Below are 18,017 nucleotides of genomic sequence, written 5' to 3'. Positions count from 1 at the left end.
AAAGTCTCTTTGATTTTCAAAATTGAACCTTTTGCGAGTCTTTTTGTATTTTTGTAAGCAACTTATTATCGTATTACAAACACTTGTTCGAGTCCATGAAATTCAAATACAAATTAATTACTGAAAAGTAAAAAAATATATATAATTGTATAAGGTTCGAGTCCAGATCTAAGGTCTAGGTCCGGGTCCGGGTCTGCACCTTGAGACCCGAACCCGTCAAATATTTTCTGGATCCAAATCTGACACGGATTCGATGGGTGTCAAAAAATAAGACCCAAATGCTTATAAAAAGAGCGAGTCCAACAGGGTTCTTGACCCATAACCATCCCTAAGTGTTTGACATTAAAGTGTATTTTTACACCAATATAATTTTTTTTTGATTTTGCAACTATCTCTAAGACGATATTTTATAAAAATAACATATACTAATATTTATATAACTCTTCTATATCGACAAACAAATTAAGTATATTTGTATCAATTAATTTGTGTTTAATTTGAAAAGTTTGATACCCGAGCTAAACCAATATTTCAATCCGACCAGGCCCACCTATAGGTAGGTACCCGTCCGGCCTAGCCCGACTCGAAATTTGTTTGACTTATTGAAAAGATGTTGAGACAAGCTTGTTTTTTTTGTACCAATGCCTCGATTATAGTTCAAATCACCCTATTGCTATAAAGTCAAACAAATGACAAAATTGATGGGTAAAAAGCTCAAGTTGAAAACAAAAATGGATCCTCTAATATGGCACAAAGCTGCTGCTATATCTGGTACGTCCTCTTGCTCTCTTCTCATTTCTATTAAACTTTTCAAATACTATTAATTGGCGAAAAATCATCATTATCCATCGCTAATAAACCCTAATTTGTTTCAACTTTTAGGGGCAATTGCTGTTGGATTGGGTGCTTATGGTGCCCATGGTTTCAAACCCAATGATCCCACTTATAAACAGGCAAGATTTCTACTTTTCTTGATTTTTTTTTCATGTTTTGCATATTTCATGATTTACCCATCATTTTTTGCGTAGAAATTTCATATTCTGTTCTGAAAATTAGAAAAAAAAAAATGTTATTAGGTTTGGCAAACAGCTTCTTTGTATCATTTGGTGCACACTGCTGCTCTGCTAGCTGCTCCCATGACCAAGAATCCAACCCTTGTATGTGTATTTTTCTTATGCAATTCATTTTTCTTTTGTAATTATTGAATTCTTATATTAAAAAAATTGTATTAATATATTGGAATTGAAATAGAGTAATTTTTTCCGATTTTCTGAAATTTCCTATATTTTGCTTGTTGCTAATTGCAGTTTGGAGGTTTTATGAGTGCTGGGATTCTCTTATTTTCGGGAACGTAAGTTTTTCCCTTTTCTGCTTTTATTTTTTTTTTTGACCATCCCTTTTCTGCTTCATTGTGCTTACATTTAATTTTGTGATTAATTTTGTGGATGAAGTTTAGTGCTTTTATGTATTTAGGGCTAAATTGGTATAGAAAATGGTAAATTGATGGTATTGGTAATTGGATTGTTAACAAGGGTCATCGGAAAAATCTATTTGTCTTCGAAAACAACCTCTTTTAAGTGTAGTTGCATATGAGGTTTGCTAACCAGGGTCATCGGAAACAATCTCTTTATTATTGGAAACCTCTTTAGTCGGTCTTATTTATGCGTATTTGCATATGAGGTTTGCCAACAAGGGTCATCAGAAACAACCTCTTTGTCATTGGAAACAACCTCTTTATGTGTAGTCGGTCTTATTTATGTGTAGTTGATATGAGGTTTGCTAACCAGGGTCGTCGGAAACAACCTCTTTGTCGTCGGAAATAACCTTTTTATGTGTAGTTGTAGTCTTATTTATGTGTAGTTGCGTATGAGGTTTGCTAACAAGGGTCATTGGAAACAACCTCTTAATGTACAGGGGCGGAGCAAACAATTCCAAGGCCCTGTTTATTATTTATAGATTTCTAAAATTGGGGCCCTTTTTATAATTAAATTTTTTTTTAACAAAATAAAAATTCAATGCAATCTTTATTTCTTAAACTTAAATAAAGTTGTTAAAAATTAAACTTTCTTCTCTAATGTTAAAATGGAAGAGAAAAAAATAGTAATATATTGATGACCAATAATAAAAAGAGTAAAAGTTTGAAGAGTTGAAAAATTAAAAATAAATTGTTGATTATTTTTATAAATTTTTTAGTGATAATTGATATTTAATGAATGTGTAAAATATTAAATAAGGTAAGAAAAAAATATTTGAAAGGTAAAGAGTTGTTTTTAAAAGAGATAAAAAAGGAGAGAAAAATATAATCAATAGGTTTTGAACATATGACCATTGATACATTAAGTAAAACTTTTACCAACTACTCTAATGCAATAGTATGCTATTCTACAATAATTTTTTAATACGAGGCCCTTTAGGTTCGGGGGCCCCGTGCGGTTGGGCACCTCGCATGACCCCAGAACCGCCCATGTTTATGTGTAGTTGGAGTTTTATTTATGTATAATTTCATATGAGGTTTGCTAACAAGGGTCATTAGAAACTTTTTATGTGTAGTTGCAGTCTTATTTTGTGTAGCTGCATATGAGGTTTGCTAGCGAGGGTCTCAGAAACAACCTCTTTGTCATCGGAAACAACCTCTTTATGTGTAGTTGTAATCTTATTTATGTGTAGTTGCGTATGAGGTTTGCTAATAAAGGGTCATCGGAAACAACCTTTGTCATCACCAAAAAGAGTAAGGTTGCATATATTTGGCCACCAAAACCCCGCTGAGGTGGGAGCCATTTAACGGCATTTGGGTAATAGAATGTCGTTGCTATATCCCTATATTATATACTTCATGTTTACGTTCTCGTTCCTAAATTATAATTGCTATGTATTATCGCAGGTGCTACAGTGTGGCGTACTTAGAAGACCGAAGCTACAATAGATTAGCACCAATTGGTGGCTTCGCATTTATAGCGGGATGGGCTAGCTTACTATTCTGAAATTCCCGGTACAAAGGACGACAACTCGTAAATGCGCACGACTGTCTGCTCATACACAACGTACGTTCTACTAAGACTGGTATAATATCTCATTATGATTGAGACTCTATGCTATACTTCTTGTTCTATCATTATATGTCTGCTTTACCTGTATATCTTGTTAGGTGAATGTGATGTATCCTTGTATTATTCATTACTTTGAGACCATACATCATGATTGTGCCATTTCTTCCCAAAGATGTCCCAAACATGTGCATCCTTCATCCGCTAAGCAAGCTTTGCGTAATTTTTTTATGTTCGTGTCAAAAAAATTCTCCTTCAATTATTTTCACAATGAACGGACGAATAAGAGTTGTTGCTGGTGTCTTTGTAATATCGACGAACTTGTATTTCTTAAATTCCATTTACAAATTGTAGAAGTATTTGTTGGATGAATCAAAAATACAAAGTAGAGTACATTTTTTTGGTGGAATCAAGTTCAAACTCTCAAGGAAGATCTTCAAATTGGCAATTCTCATGGCCTGCAGTATGTAATCAGTACTTCCGCAATCGTAGGGCTGTATACGGTCCGGTCTGGTTTTGACACAAAAATCAGACTAGACTAGAAATTCGGGTCTAGAAATTTTTTCAGACCATATCAGACCAATCAAAATACAATACCAGACCGGACCAGTCCGTTCTACTATCGAAAATCGGAAGCAAATATTTTTTTTTACAAGGATAAGATTATGTGTATATACCATTTTCAAAACTCGTACATGTGAAAACACTCGATCACATCGTCATCATCCTACCCAGTGTATTCCGCTCATACAAAAACTATGGACAGGGTTTGGGGAGGGAAAGACGACGGCAACTCATACCCATAAAGGAGAGCGCGACCAAAGGAGTGCCCTGAATGAGTATTTACTATAAATGTTAGTTTTTATAAACTACAATATTATTATTGAAACGGAGAGTATCAAAATTAAAGAACGTGAAAGTAAATCTGATGTCTATATTATAAATCCTGTCATTTTCGACTTAGAATTATTTGCATTGTACAGGCAGAAACAATTGTTTAGAAATTTTGCTTGCATCACCCAAATCAGAAAATTTACAGTTGAGATTGGGTGTGTCAGGATACCATGTAAATGGCCATGCTTTTATTCATGTTCACTAATGGAGGATCAATGTGACGTGGTATGTAATATGCAAGGGTAGTAATCAGATCAAATAGCCCCTTTGTATATCTTTATCAAATTCCCGCTTAATTTTCAAAACCCTCCGAAAGTATGAATTATATCCTTTGAAATGGCCAATGGGGTACTCTATATTGGGCCCTTACTCAAAATTCTCAACTCTTTATAAGTCATATCTAAGACCTTTTACTTTAGCAAAAATTTAAAATGTATAAGACAAATTATCAATAAAATGAATCAAATAAGATAAGTTTCAACTTATTTTCAAAAGTAAGCGTGAAATTCCCCAACTCGAAGTTTGGGGCTGTTCGCAGTTAGTAACTGCGAACAGTTTAAAAAAGACAAAATAGCTGTTCGCAGTTATTAACTGTGAACACGTCAAAACAAGTCAAACAGTATGAATTGTATTTTGCATTGCCACAAAAAAATTTCAAAACACATCAAAAGTATGAATTGTTATTGCCTTCGAGTTAGGGTACTAAGGACCGGCTTAGAGCCTAGGCTCAAAATTCTCTTTAACTTTTTCCGCACTCTTTATAGGTCCTATCTAAAGAAATTTACATAGTAATCGTAATACCTTGTTATTCTAGTCAAATTGCTAACATGTATAATATAGTATGCCCATTAAGACTTATAAAGGGACTCTTTGAAATCACTATATGGCTTTTTCAGTGTCAACTATAATTTTCTATGGAATGCGGTGACCCACTAGGGATACAAATAATATATTTTATATTCCCATAAAATAATTTTTAAAATACCTTAAAAGCGTAAATTATAGCCTTTAAAATAATATTCTAAGGACCTACCTTAAACTCAAGCTCAAATTTCTCTTTAATTTTTCCCACAGTCTTTTGTAAATCCTATCACATGAAAAACACGTACTAAACTTTTTAAAAGTAATTATTTAACACAAAATCAGCATGGTCTTTAATTGTGTTAGGGTTATAGCAAGGTTCACTTTCTTGTAGCATATTACACGCCACATTATACTGCCTCCAAGCCCAGTTTATTGTTGCTTGCAGATCATCATTTGGGGTTTGCACATACACTATTGTTTTCCGTAATGGCCCAACACCGTAGTCTCGTGTAACTTCTCACCCTAATCACGCTCGCACACAAACAAACACACAACATGAGAACGGCAGTGAGCGATATAGAATTATAAATGCAATTCGGGACAAAGGGAAATGTAGTTTTATTGTGAGGGCTTAGCCTTAGATATGCACAGTCAGACTGATTTTTAAGATTTTACGTCTGAAATTAGGGTCAAGGTTATGTTGAAGTAAGATGATGAGCTCAAACAGTCCTTTTGTTTGTCTTGGTAGACACACCTTATTCTAGAGCAGGCAGGTTTTTATCACCTCAAATATCCTAATAGGATCTATTAAGAGTGTGGGAAAAGTTTTGGAGAATTCTGAGCGGAATCTTAAGATAAATTCTAAGTGCCCATTTCAAAGACTATAATTCATGTTTTCGGGGTGTTATGAAAGTTTTTTATCAGATTGTGAGAATGTATATAGAATCATCATTCGGTCACCACGTGTAGTAGAAAACTAGAATTGACATAAGTATAGGCCATATAATGAGCTCAAATAGCCCCGTGTATGAAATGCGTCTTATAAATATATTGTCTCGTACAACAATTTGTATTTTATTATTTTAATTGGGCTACTAAGTCCAATATATGTTTGTCTCGTGAAAAGACTGTCTAATATAAAAATTCGTGAATTAGTAATCAAAGACTAATATAGGTATATGGACCCGACTATTCTCAATAGGTATGAGTTGTCCACTGGATCGTAATGCATACTGGGTTTATGTAGGAACATAAGTTTGATCTTAATAGGAGTCTTCCCGATTGTAAAGCTAAATTCAGCTAGTTTTATATGAAACCATATCACCATAAGCGAGTTTATATAATTAGTTCATTTTTCTAATCGATTAATGTTAAAATTGTAAATGATTATTCTAACATACTAAATATATATGTTATTCTAATAAAGATGGTCTCACTATAAGACTGTTTTATTTAAGAATTTGTGAGGTGACTATTGTAGTTTTCCTTTTTCTAGTTAACATTTTGTGTTTTTAATTATTAATTTTTTTAGTTGTTAGTTTTAAAAAAGATGATGTACCCAAAAAAATTTTAATAAATTTATATTTAATATAGGACATACATAATGATTTGAAAATCAAAAAACCAAAAACAAAAAAACAAGATAATACCAAATGAAGTTTTCAATTTTTTGTACATAAAGTTGATATGTCATAAAGTGAATTTTAAAGGTCTAAAAATTAGACTCAAATCTAAAATTTTTCGAGTTTTGAGTCCTAAAATTCTACTTATAATTATTATAAGTTCCATATTAGACCTAGGGTCATAATATTTCCAATTTAACTCATTCGGATAAAAAAATAATTTTAAAAACCATTTAACTCTTAAATGGAGCATTAATATTATAGGTTAGTTTTTTATAAATTAGATAATAAAAAAATCCAACAGAAAATCTAGAGTCTAAAAAAAGCGGTCTGAGTAGGGCTTTAGACCTTTTACGTTTCCTAAATGTAACTGTGATTGAAGCTATTAAATTTTCAAATTTTACTATTAATGTTTTTCAAAAATTCTTAGTTAGCACTAAATTTCTTTACTAATTTCTATCGATCTTCTCTTAAATTGTTTTCCCAATCAAGATGATTAAAAAGTATTTGAACTTTTCTAATTTTTGGTGATGAACAATCACGTCAAAACGATCATTCAATATCAATTTACACCAATCATATTTAATCCAACAGATTATAAATTTATTTATCAGTAATTTGTAAAAATAATTTAGGGGTTCGTTGAGATTAGTTTCTTAAAAATTGACTCAAGAAAAAATGTTCAATTCATAATATTGGATCACTAACCCAAATTATAAAAATGATAAAAACATAACAAGTGAAAACTCAAAATTAATAAAATAAAAAAAAAAAAATCTTATTAACAAACGCTCCCAGAGCATTGTTAATAAGGTCATATATTAACTAATATAACATAAAATTTTTATATTTTATTTTGTTTCCTAATATCCTTTTTCAAATATCGTTAGCTTTTGCCTTATAAAAACAAAAACAAGGTGGACCATTCAAGTCTTATTCATATTAGATACGGTTGGATTTAAAGATGGATCAAAAATTGACTAGCCTATGTAAATTGTAACAGCTGGTCTGGACGAGACCGCCTTATAATGAGACTGTCATTTGGGCATGCCCAGTGCGTGTAACAACTTGGACATTTTTTTTATTTTCTAGGTATTTTTTAATTTTAATCTTAAAGATATCAATTTTGATCTTAAAGGTATCAATTTTGAAAATTAATACTTTTAAGGTCAAAATTGATAAATGCCCAGAAAATTAAAATGTTATTACACACGCGAATTGGGCCGACCAAATTGACGGTCTCATAATGAGATCGTTTCATCCAAGTTTTTTTAAAATTGTAATACTCCCTCCACACTAACTGACATAAGTATTAAAAATTTTGTAAAGATAAATGTGGGTATAATTAAAAGTGAGGAAAATTAAAAAAAACTGTGTGTATACATATTCACAAAAGTAGTGGAAACATTATCAAAAATAAAAATATTACAAAGTAAAAAAGACGAGTAAAATAATAAAAAGTATCGCAATCTCTTAGAAACAGACAGAGGGAGTATTTAGTATTATGTACCGACACTAGTTTGCAACAAATATAGACAACGAACTAGTTTGCAACAATCGCTCATCCGTTTCAGTCAAATTGCTACATTTTCGCTAAAATATATTAATTTATTACAAATAGGATTAAGACTTAAAAGAGTATTTATTAGCCAATTAAGTAGTGCACATGATTATGAGCTAAACGTTTTTGAGCCAAAGGGGAATATAGACTTCCATTATACAAAGCACATGCTAATTTCTACATATTCACACAATAATCTAAGATTTGAAAAGACTACTCACATGGGGGAATCATCCTTTTGATATTCTTGCCTACTCACATGCCATCAATATTATTCTCATTTGTTACAACTTACAACCACTAATGAAACTAATTCATACAAACTTAAAAATAATCAAAATAATACTCATGTTATAAGGTGGGTGAGCCGAACACTAAATTCTATATATAAACTGAATCAACTCGACTGCCATTTTCTGTATAATATATTACATAATTCAATATTAATATGGTTTTTCATCGGCAATGAACACAAATATCAAAACAAAAGGAAATCAAAACACATGATTACTTGCATAAGACCAACATTTGTGATTGTTTGAAGTGAAAGTTAGCATCAAATGCAAACCGAACACTGAACTCTGTATGTAAACTCAACCAACTCGACTGCCATTTTTCGTATTATAAGTTATATACTTCAATATTAATGCGGTTTCTCAAACCTGGGCAATGAACGAAAATATACAAATAGAAGGAATTCGAAAATACTTCATAGAAAAATGAAGAACACATGATTAGTTGCATTAGACCAACATTTGTGATTTGTTTGAAGTGAAAGTTAGCATCAAATGCAGACCGAACAAGCTCGAAAATGAAGATGGTTCTATGTTATAAACCTAAGGCTTCCTACTAAACAATTCTGTCTAATTGATCCCTAACCCAAGACCCAAGATTGTCCTACTCAGTAGCTATACATGGGATTCCGATATTACAACAAAAAATCGAAGATTACAAGATATGTGTCGAGGACTGTTTAAATGTACATATTATATGAATAAGATGCGTGATCGAACTAGGCACCTAGCCGCAAACAAATACTGTATATACAGAAACTACTCACGAGTAACGTGAGTGAACGTGATTAACATCGTGTTATGCATTTATGAGTTGAGGTTTCGGAAAGTTTCAGTTCATTAACGCTGTCAATCGAATCCACTCACGAAAATGATACGAGCCTACAATAAATGAGGATTACCTTCGGGATGGATATAGACGGGTGAGCATATTCTTATAGATCATCATCTGGACTCGAAGAAGCAAGCTACGGCAGAATAAAGCTGTTCTTCTTCGAATGGTTTGGATACGTAACCATCCATGCCACATTTAACACATTCTTCATTGGTGGCTTGAATTACGTCCGCTGTCATCGCTAATATTGGCGTGTGCCAACTAGTCATACACGGAAATGACTCCAGTGAAACTTCCCCGGAATCAAGTTTCTCGTTAAACTCTTTTTCCTTGTGACGAATTTGCCGTGTAGCTTCAAATCTATAGAAACATCGGAGAAAACTTATGTAATAAGCCTCGCACTTTATCAAGTCAAATAGGAATGGAAGATACAAAATCAACAGTATAGTGCAAAAAAGCGATAACAGTCATGATAGTGGTAACGACACGGTGATGTGGTAACGGGAGCTGCAATTATCATAATGCCAAATATCGGCATTTTAACAGCTTTACAATGCGTGAAATATTGGTTCGGTTTTTCTATTAAAAAACTTTATAACGGCAGAAGATATACCGACATTGACCAAGAAATAAAAGGTGTAGGGATAAGGCAAAGAACAATACCCGTCCATCTCCGGCATTTGGAGATCCATGAAGCAAGCATCGAACTTATGAGGTGGTTTGAGCTCATTAACCGCGGACTTCCCACTGCCGACACAAGTAACAATAGCTCCGTATTTCTTAAGAGCTCCTTCTGCCACTTTACGATTAACCGCATTATCATCAACCACCAATATTTCTTTTCCTTTGAGCAAACTACCAAGACTTGCGGGCTTCGCTCTATTCAATTGCCTTCTCCTCCCTTTTCCGAAGGCTTCGTGGAAGCACCCGGTTAAGACACTCAACCGTAGTGGCTTGGTTAGTATATCATCAACAAGAAGTGACAATTTAAGTTCACTGCGCTCAGGCGGGCTCATGGAAGTGGCCAACATAAATAACTTGGGCACTCTATCTATAGCTCTTTTCGACACTGCATCTTTAAGCAGGTGACGGATCTCCATAACCAGCTCCTTTTTCCATACCTCCTGGTCAATGAGAATCATGGCGAGTGGAACTAAAGATCTGCATAAAAAATTTTAAAACAACATCCGTTAGTAGAGATCAAATAGTAAATCTCTAAAGAACACCTAGATAAGATTACCAGAAAGAGGCTCAACCAGTGTAATATAATTTACTAGCTAATTTGCTTTAGAATTCGCGATTTGCTCAAAATTCACAATTGACGAGGAATTTAGCGAATCATGCGACACAGGGCTCAACATTCTAGAACAAGCAACATACAAATGTCAACAATCCATTACCCTAACGCTATTAAGTGGCTCAAGCCTAGGGTGGGTTTTAGGGGGTTGATTTGTTGGTGATAACAATGAGGTTGATTCCGGACCGTTGGTAACAAAGATCAACTGCAACTTCACATAAATTTGAAGTGCACATGAATTAATGGGACGTTTTATTTTTAGTCCATTATAATCAAAAACTAAAGAACGATAAATCTTTAGCCCCATTAAAATAACGAACTCAAGCAACATACAATGTAAAGAATTAAAATCTACCTTGAACTTGAAATGTTAGCAACAAACGAAAACGCCGACTGAAAACTGGAAACAGTGTCAACAGATATCCCCAATCTCTGAAGATGATATCGCGTTACCTCCGCTCGTATGCTTCTTTTATCAATGACTAAAGCTCTCAATCCCTTCAACTCGTATATAGATGTTTCATGTATACGCCATTTCGGATCAAGGGAGTCCAAATTTCCTCTCATGAGAATAGCGGTAAAGGAAAACGTACTTCCAAGACCTTGCTTGCTTTTAAATCCAATTTCTCCACCCATAAGGTCTACTAAGCATTTGCTAATACTCAATCCTATTCCAGTCCCTCCATAGTGTCGTGACGTTGAGCTATCGGCCTGCATGAACGGCGTGAATATGCGGTCTTTTGCTTCTTTCGGAATACCTTCTCCTGTGTCCTCCACGGTAACTATTAGTTTGATCAACTCAGATTTGTCGGTGCTTTCCTTACCACCCAACAGTTTGAATTTTTTCCAGCTTTTCGATCTGTCCACGATAGGATAGCCACTCAAAGTATTTCTTTCCGAACCATTTTTCAACGGAATAGTTCCTTGTCGCAGAACTTCATCCATCACATCAGATGGTGCCTTTATTTCATCAGCCAAATGTACAGAAACAAAAATATGCCCCTTATTATTTGTAAACTGCAGCACAAAAAAAGTACAAAGTATATAAGATGTCGTATTGCACAAAAGCATAGAATATACTTTCTCTATTCAAATTAGTTACGCTTTTTGTTTTCACGCTATCCAATGCATAATTTTGAACTTTAATATCTTTAGTTGCGCATGATTAAAAACTACAAAAAGTTGATTCAAATATGTATTGACACTAGAGGTGTTTATTCGGATCATCAGGTCGATTTCGCGTTAGATGTTTCAAGTCGGTTTAAAATTGGTTCTTTTGTTCGCATTGATTTTTATATAATTGTAAATCCAATTTTTAAGTCGGGTCAAATTGGGTTCAGTTACAAAGACGGGTGAATATTGGGTTGTCGGATCTGTTTTGAACGCCTCTAATTGAGGCGATCAAACAAGATTCTATTTGACTATGCAAGTGTAGCAACAAATTCCAACCAGAGATAGACAGATAGTATTAAGTTAAATTCAACTCGACTTCAGCAAGAACCTATTGGCTTTATCACACAACCCAAAACCAATTTATGAACTCAACTTTTGCAAACTAACAATCTACACCTACTCGGCCTTCTTGTAGAAGCATTGATGTTCACAATAAATCTAGTAAACTAACCTTTACTGAATTACCAACAAGATTGGTGATTATCTGCCGGAATCGTCCAGGATCTCCGACCACAACTTCGGGTACCTTGTTGGACACATAAACAGCCAACTGCAAAAATACATATGGAGTTCAAGTGAGTCTATTTTACCCATAATAAACTAAAAAAAGATAAAAAAAACTTTTCAATTGGTTAAGTCAATATTATACTTCAATTTCTTTCTCACGAGACTTTCCCGAGAACAGCGAGACAACATTGTCTAAAATAGCACGTAAATCGAAAGACACTGCTTCAAGCTCAAGCCTGCCTGACTCTATCTTGGCCTGATCAAGAACTTCATTAATAATGGAGATAAGATCCTTCCCGCTAGCATGAGCTGTCTGGGCATAATCAAGCTGATCATCATCCAGATCAGTATCCATCAGCATCTGAAGCATACCTGAAACATTCCGAAATTAAGTTGCAAAACGTTTTAGCGTTTAGAGTTTAGATGAACACAAAAATAATCGAAAACAGCATTTGAATTCCTTCTCACCTAAAACACCATTCATGGGTGTTCTTATTTCATGGGACACGGTAGCAAGAAACTGCACAATACAAAGGAAAAAAAGTTAACTTGAACTATTGGTGCAAGAAAAGTCGGGGAAAAAAGACGTCGTTTAATATTGAATATTAACCTGAGATTTTGCAACGTCAGCGGCTTCTGCACGAGCTTTTAGTTCAGTCATCTTTTGGCAGTCCTCCTCGACTTGAACAATTTTATCGATTGCTGCATTAAAAATATAACTAAGGAGCAATGAAATCGTTAAGACTCCACCCGCTGACAATATTGCGGTCCATGGAGGGGGCGGCATGTTTTTGAACCTATAACATGGAATACAGAAAGGAAAAATCAACTATTATGAATGGGTCATAGATCGAGAAATTTAGTCAATATATATACACACAATAACACTACCTGCAATGCATCTCGTGCTTGCGGGTTGGATCCCCAAAATCAAGACTGCAAATGTGTAAAAAACCCGTGTCTAGAACATTAGTTCCGTACATGTTAATGGGCGAAGAGAAATTTGTTGTATCGTAAACATTCACAACAATTGTTTGTTTGCTCGCAAGTTGCTGAAGGATCTTTTCGACTAGTGACCGGAGGTCATAAGATGCGCCAAGATACCTACAAAATGAGGCTCCCTTTATTTATATATAGCTTAAAGTAAAAAAGAAGCTATAATTTTCCATGGAAATACACATTACCCCACAGTAGCTGCTATGCGTTGCTCTGGAGTCGCATCTGGTGGGAGCTGTCGGTCATAGACAGCGAAAGTAAGTACCACTCCGAGATGATTTGACTTTAGTAGCTTAAATGGAGAAGTCAAGACCCCTTTTCCGGTAGCTCTAGCACGCAAAATATTGTCACGATCTTCCTGCATGTATCAATTTTTGCCTTAATTTGTTAATAGTACGTCTAGACATCTAGTCAATAGATATGATTATATTGGTACTCCACCAAAGAAAGTTAGCCACATTGCGAAAAAAATATTCCGCCACTGAGCCCCATTCCGGATTTTATGCATAATCAAAGAACTATACACTTCGTATTCATGTGAATGAGGTGGAAATCCTTAACTTAGCTCTAACACTTTTTCATCGTCTATGTTACTCGGACTCTTCATTTTGCTTCACGTATCCGTGTCCGATCCTTGATGCTCGGACATTGGTATAGCACTTAGACACTTCATTTTAGGCGTAAAATTGAGTATTTAGATGTATCCGATACTTAGACATGTACCAGTATCCAACATCAATACCCAAGTCCAAGTAACATAGGCCATCGTTATCAGAACTAAAAAGTGTAAAAGTGATTATAAGGTTTCACCACTTCAGTATATAACTCTATATCGTGCTATATCTTTGTAATTTCTTTCTTTGACCCATGTAGCTTTTCTAAAACCAAGAAAAGTTAATAGTTACATATGGAAAAATTATGTACCTTTCCGGACATCATGTCTATAGACACAATATGAGCTACTGTCTTCTGACAAAATATAACAGGTGCATATTCATCTTGAATGGGCGCAGGATCCATCTTTGCGGGATCGAAATCCTTTACAAGAGTCTGATCTCCATGTTCCATTTTCTTTATAGTCCATCTCTGGCGTTTCTCGAATTGCTCCCTCTCGGAATGTGTAACTTTTAATGCATATGCAACACCACTGGTAAGAGGCCTCTCAAAAGCAGTTCTTTCAGTATACTCTTCAAACGTTTTCTGCAGAATCACCCGAATAAATTAAACTACCTCCTTCGAATGGAATCCGTTAAAGTTGCAAGGATATTCACCAATTTATCAAAAAAATAGTACGGACTATGGCTAACTATATATTTAAAGAGGACTGAATTTATGCAATATAATTTGTTTATGCAATATAATTTGTTTATGTCCTACTTGTTTCTTTAACACAGACATTCGTCTATAACTTTCATTTTGCATCATTTAAGCGAGATTTTCACTAAAAACCTCTTTGTTATCACTGACACGAGTAGGGTTGCATATATCCAAAAATCCCAAACCACCCAGAGGTGGGAGCCATTTATGGCATTGGCGTAATGGAATGTTGTTGTTTATGAGTTGGGTAACTTTCATTTTGCATTTAACATGTTTGGAACAAACTATCACGACGAAAAGGCGATCTTAATTATTGGACTAATTATGATAAATTGGGGTAATATGCATTTGGGTGCAAGTCCTGTTTCTTGAATGGAGGAAGTATTTCCAGATACTATCAAGAATATAAAGAACTTAAGCAAATACCTGATCCATAGCCGAAGGACTTTTTCCATGGTGGAAAGTAGAAACTAGAATGGCTAACGCGTGCACGTGATTTAGGCCCACATTGAACTGATCTTGAAGCATCCTGGCTCGCTCATCACACATATTGGCCAGTGTTTCTTTTCTTCGGAAAATCGTATCTTGATAAAAATAGAAAAACGTACCAATCGATACCAAGACCATAGTGACCACGAACAGGTACAGGCATCTCCTATGCCACTTGGTCGCAGTTTTAGCTGGACTCTTCAGCGGAAGCTTGTGTTGTATTAGCTGCTCCCGCTGCGATTGCTGGGGCTCGGGATTGAACTGCTCGAGCAGATGTTTCCTCCAACTGCTAAAACGAGAGTACATTATCCTCGAACTTAGAAACACCATCCCGAGAAGCACCCACCAACAGAACCTCGTTGACCAAATACAACTAGATGCACACCCGTCTAGAGAGGTAACCTGAGCAAAAAAACAATAGAAGTTTCACTATTCAAACACTACTGAAAAATTTAATATGATTACATTAGTACAAAGGTTCACATTATAATGTAAGTACTATTAAGGCATTAATACACTTCATATAAGTCTGGGCATCACCACCTATCTTAAGAGTCTTATTCGACGGGTTTACCAACCTATTTATCATCACCTATGTTACTTGGACACAGGGACTGAAGTCGGATATTAATATGTGTCCAAGTGTCAGATACGTCTAAATATTCAATTTCACGCCTAAAATGAGTGTTTAAGTGACATACCAATATCCGAGTCGGACATGGGTACTTGAAGAAAAATGAAGAGTCCGAGTAACATCGATCATCACTAATAAGGGTAGGCGAGCATAGATTTGACACCTCAAAACCCCGTCAAGCAAGGAGTCCCGTAATGATATTGGGGTAGTGAAATGTTGTACTTAACACCACCCTAACGCATACTCATGGTATGATTCACATAAGTCTAGTAGAAACCCAAAGAAAATGAATGAATTCAAGTTGGTGGATGTCAGAAAAACGCATAAAGTCACAAATTTGAGTTGTTTTAGGCTACTTGGTAACAATATCAAAGATTCAAAACAATCAAAAATGCCAATTAAAGCATTAGACATAGAACAACCCCCACCCACCTCCCTCCCTCTTACCTCTATTTGAAAGCAAGCTCAATAATGTATAACTTTTGCCTCCTTTTTCACCCCTAAATAGACAACTAAAAGCTTGAATGGAAGATTTAGCCAATTATATGTTCAAGCCTCCTCGCATGAGATACCCTTTGGGTCTGAAGTGTGGATGCAACACAAACTACCGCATATTTCTTCATAACTGGTGCTTAATATTCCACTCAAAATGAGGGTTTTAAAGGGTGCATGAGATGCGAACCCATGAACATCAACTCCGCTTTTGATTGAGTTGGTTACTTAACACAAAGTAAACAAAACAGCAAACTTTATCTACATAGACCCACATGGTTCTATCAAATTATAGGAGTATCCAACTTTTATCATCAAGAACAGCCACATTTCAGGCAACACAACCAGAAAAACAGCAAATTTACACAAAAACATACCACAAAGAAAGAAATTACCTGATCAGAAAAAGTTTGAAGCTGGTGCTGACCAAAATTAACATGTCCCCAGAATAACAAATTCTTGAAATCACCAAAGAGAAAAGACTTGTTATGTAGGTTTAAATGGGTCCCATTCAACCCAGACAAAACCCAAATCAGCCCAACAATAACCACAAGAATTAACATTAGTATCTTCCCTTTCAATTTCCACACACCACCAGATCCATGGACCTGATCTTTAGATTTCTTCACCTTAAAATTGGTAGGAAGTGTACCATTTGAACCAGAATGGTTACAATTTAAAGACATTTTAACGAAATTTCCCTTGCAATTCTTGAGCAGAATTCTTTTTGCTTGAAATACTCCACTTAAAGCAGCAAAAACCATCCAAAATTAGAAACTTTTACACAAAACCCACTTGAAGAAAATGCAATTACACACAAACCCAAGATCTGAGGCATTAAATCAAACATACCCAGTTAATAAAAAGCATATTTAAGCTAAACCCACAAAATTATTCAAAGAAAAAAGAGGTAAAAACTAAAAAAAAAAACACCCAATTGCAATTCTTATGAACCCAAATGAACCACTCAATGAAGGAGAAAAGGAACTTGTCTTATCCCCCAAAACTTTACTTTCTTACATGGTACATTCTCTCTCCTCTTTTCTATCTGACAATACTACAAAAAAAGAAGAGCTTTAAACAAAAAATATATAAATAAAAATTGTTTCTTTATAAAACAAACCCATTTTAGGGGAATTGAAATTCAGATAAGTAAGACCCACTACAATTTCATGATAAAACCCAACTGGCAACTGGAATCAATCATCAATCTTTAAGGAACAAACAACAAAAAAAAGAAATAATTTCACTTTTTTCTTAATGTTTTTTTAAAAAGTAGGAAAATTGAGAAATTAATAGGGTTTTTGTTTTTTTTTTACCTATTTTTTTGATTAAATTGGTGGAGAGCAATTGACAAGAAGATTGGGATATATTATTGTGTCAATCATTCAAAGTGAGAAAAAGTTATAACCAAATCACCCACAAAGATTTCAGAATCAAAACCCACAAAAAAAAAAGGTTTTATCTTTTGTTGCTTCTAACTGGATACTTCTATTTTTTTTACAATAACCCACTAAAAAATAATTACATTTTTAAAAATGAAATTTATACTCGAATTATTTACTTGTACTTTAAATTTTTAAGGGTTATGATGAAAAAAACTGTACCATTTTCAATGGTTGTTAAGTGAAACAGGTGCAGGAGGTTTTTACTGATAGACAAAAAAAAAACAAGAGAAGATGGAGAGTGTGTCAGTTCAGAGTGTTCTGTTCAGACAGCTTTTTTGTAAAAGAAAAAATGGAGGAATACTCAAAATAATGCTCAAATAAATTAACTTATTTTAAGATTATTAGAAGTATATTTTACACAAAATTTTAAATTAGACGCTTTTATGATGAAATCATTATATTAAGTTGACTCATGTATATACAATGTGCTAAAGTGATCATTTTATAGTTTTTAAAATGATTAATTACGGAAATAAACTAATTATATGAGTCTGTCTCATGGTGAGATGGTTTCATATATTGTTTACTCTTTTTTATTCTTTGGTCGGTACATAAGACGGAATTTTGTGGGAAAATGAAGCAAATATTTCCTCTGTCTCTTTAAGTTTGCA

General features: G+C 34.4%; 2 protein-coding genes across 3 annotated transcripts; one reads left to right on the top strand and one right to left on the bottom strand.

Annotated features, from left to right (window-relative positions):
* The first annotated feature begins 621 nt into the window (after positions 1 to 621).
* LOC130806049 (uncharacterized) lies at positions 622 to 3,218 on the top strand. Its single transcript, XM_057670952.1, has 5 exons — positions 622 to 771; positions 883 to 953; positions 1,077 to 1,157; positions 1,308 to 1,351; positions 2,882 to 3,218. The coding sequence occupies exons 1-5, from the start codon at positions 690 to 692 to the stop codon at positions 2,979 to 2,981; spliced, it is 378 nt and encodes a 125-aa protein (XP_057526935.1). The 5' UTR covers positions 622 to 689; the 3' UTR covers positions 2,982 to 3,218.
* A 5,395-nt stretch (positions 3,219 to 8,613) lies between these two features.
* LOC130806048 (histidine kinase 2-like) lies at positions 8,614 to 17,705 on the bottom strand. 2 transcript variants are annotated; one of them, XM_057670951.1, is made up of 13 exons: positions 17,566 to 17,705; positions 16,354 to 16,787; positions 14,770 to 15,234; positions 13,951 to 14,226; positions 13,215 to 13,384; positions 12,922 to 13,134; positions 12,641 to 12,827; positions 12,499 to 12,550; positions 12,173 to 12,402; positions 11,975 to 12,073; positions 10,706 to 11,367; positions 9,717 to 10,214; positions 8,614 to 9,413 (listed from the first exon to the last, which is right to left on the bottom strand). In XM_057670951.1, exons 2-13 carry the CDS (start codon positions 16,720 to 16,722, stop codon positions 9,164 to 9,166), a joined length of 3,471 nt encoding a protein of 1,156 aa, XP_057526934.1. In that variant the 5' UTR covers positions 16,723 to 16,787; positions 17,566 to 17,705; the 3' UTR covers positions 8,614 to 9,163. The 2 variants fall into 2 exon arrangements, with proteins under 2 accessions (XP_057526934.1, XP_057526933.1); XM_057670950.1 differs by lacking the exon at positions 17,566 to 17,705 and adding an exon at positions 17,278 to 17,491.
* Positions 17,706 to 18,017: the final 312 nt, after the last annotated feature.

This window comes from Amaranthus tricolor, chromosome 2 (genome assembly GCF_026212465.1).
Source record: "Amaranthus tricolor cultivar Red isolate AtriRed21 chromosome 2, ASM2621246v1, whole genome shotgun sequence".
Classification (NCBI taxonomy): domain Eukaryota; kingdom Viridiplantae; phylum Streptophyta; class Magnoliopsida; order Caryophyllales; family Amaranthaceae; genus Amaranthus; species Amaranthus tricolor.
Note: the sequence above shows the minus strand (reverse complement) of the source record. Positions and strands in the feature narration are given on the sequence as shown.

Bases quoted from the DNA above. Each gene is read 5' to 3' on its own strand.
- LOC130806048 (XM_057670951.1), bottom strand. From the start codon at position 16,722: ATGGTTTTTGCTGCTTTAAGTGGAGTATTTCAAGCAAAAAGAATTCTG. The intron at 12,551-12,640 runs GTTAATATTCAA...TGTATTGTGCAG, and splicing joins CTGACGTTGCAAAATCTCAG to TTTCTTGCTACCGTGTCCCA. The intron at 12,074-12,172 runs GTATAATATTGA...GTATTTTTGCAG, and splicing joins CTCGTGAGAAAGAAATTGAA to TTGGCTGTTTATGTGTCCAA.
- LOC130806049 (XM_057670952.1), top strand. From the start codon at position 690: ATGACAAAATTGATGGGTAAAAAGCTCAAGTTGAAAACAAAAATGGAT. The intron at 954-1,076 runs GCAAGATTTCTA...AAATGTTATTAG, and splicing joins ATGATCCCACTTATAAACAG to GTTTGGCAAACAGCTTCTTT. The intron at 1,158-1,307 runs GTATGTGTATTT...TGCTAATTGCAG, and splicing joins TGACCAAGAATCCAACCCTT to TTTGGAGGTTTTATGAGTGC.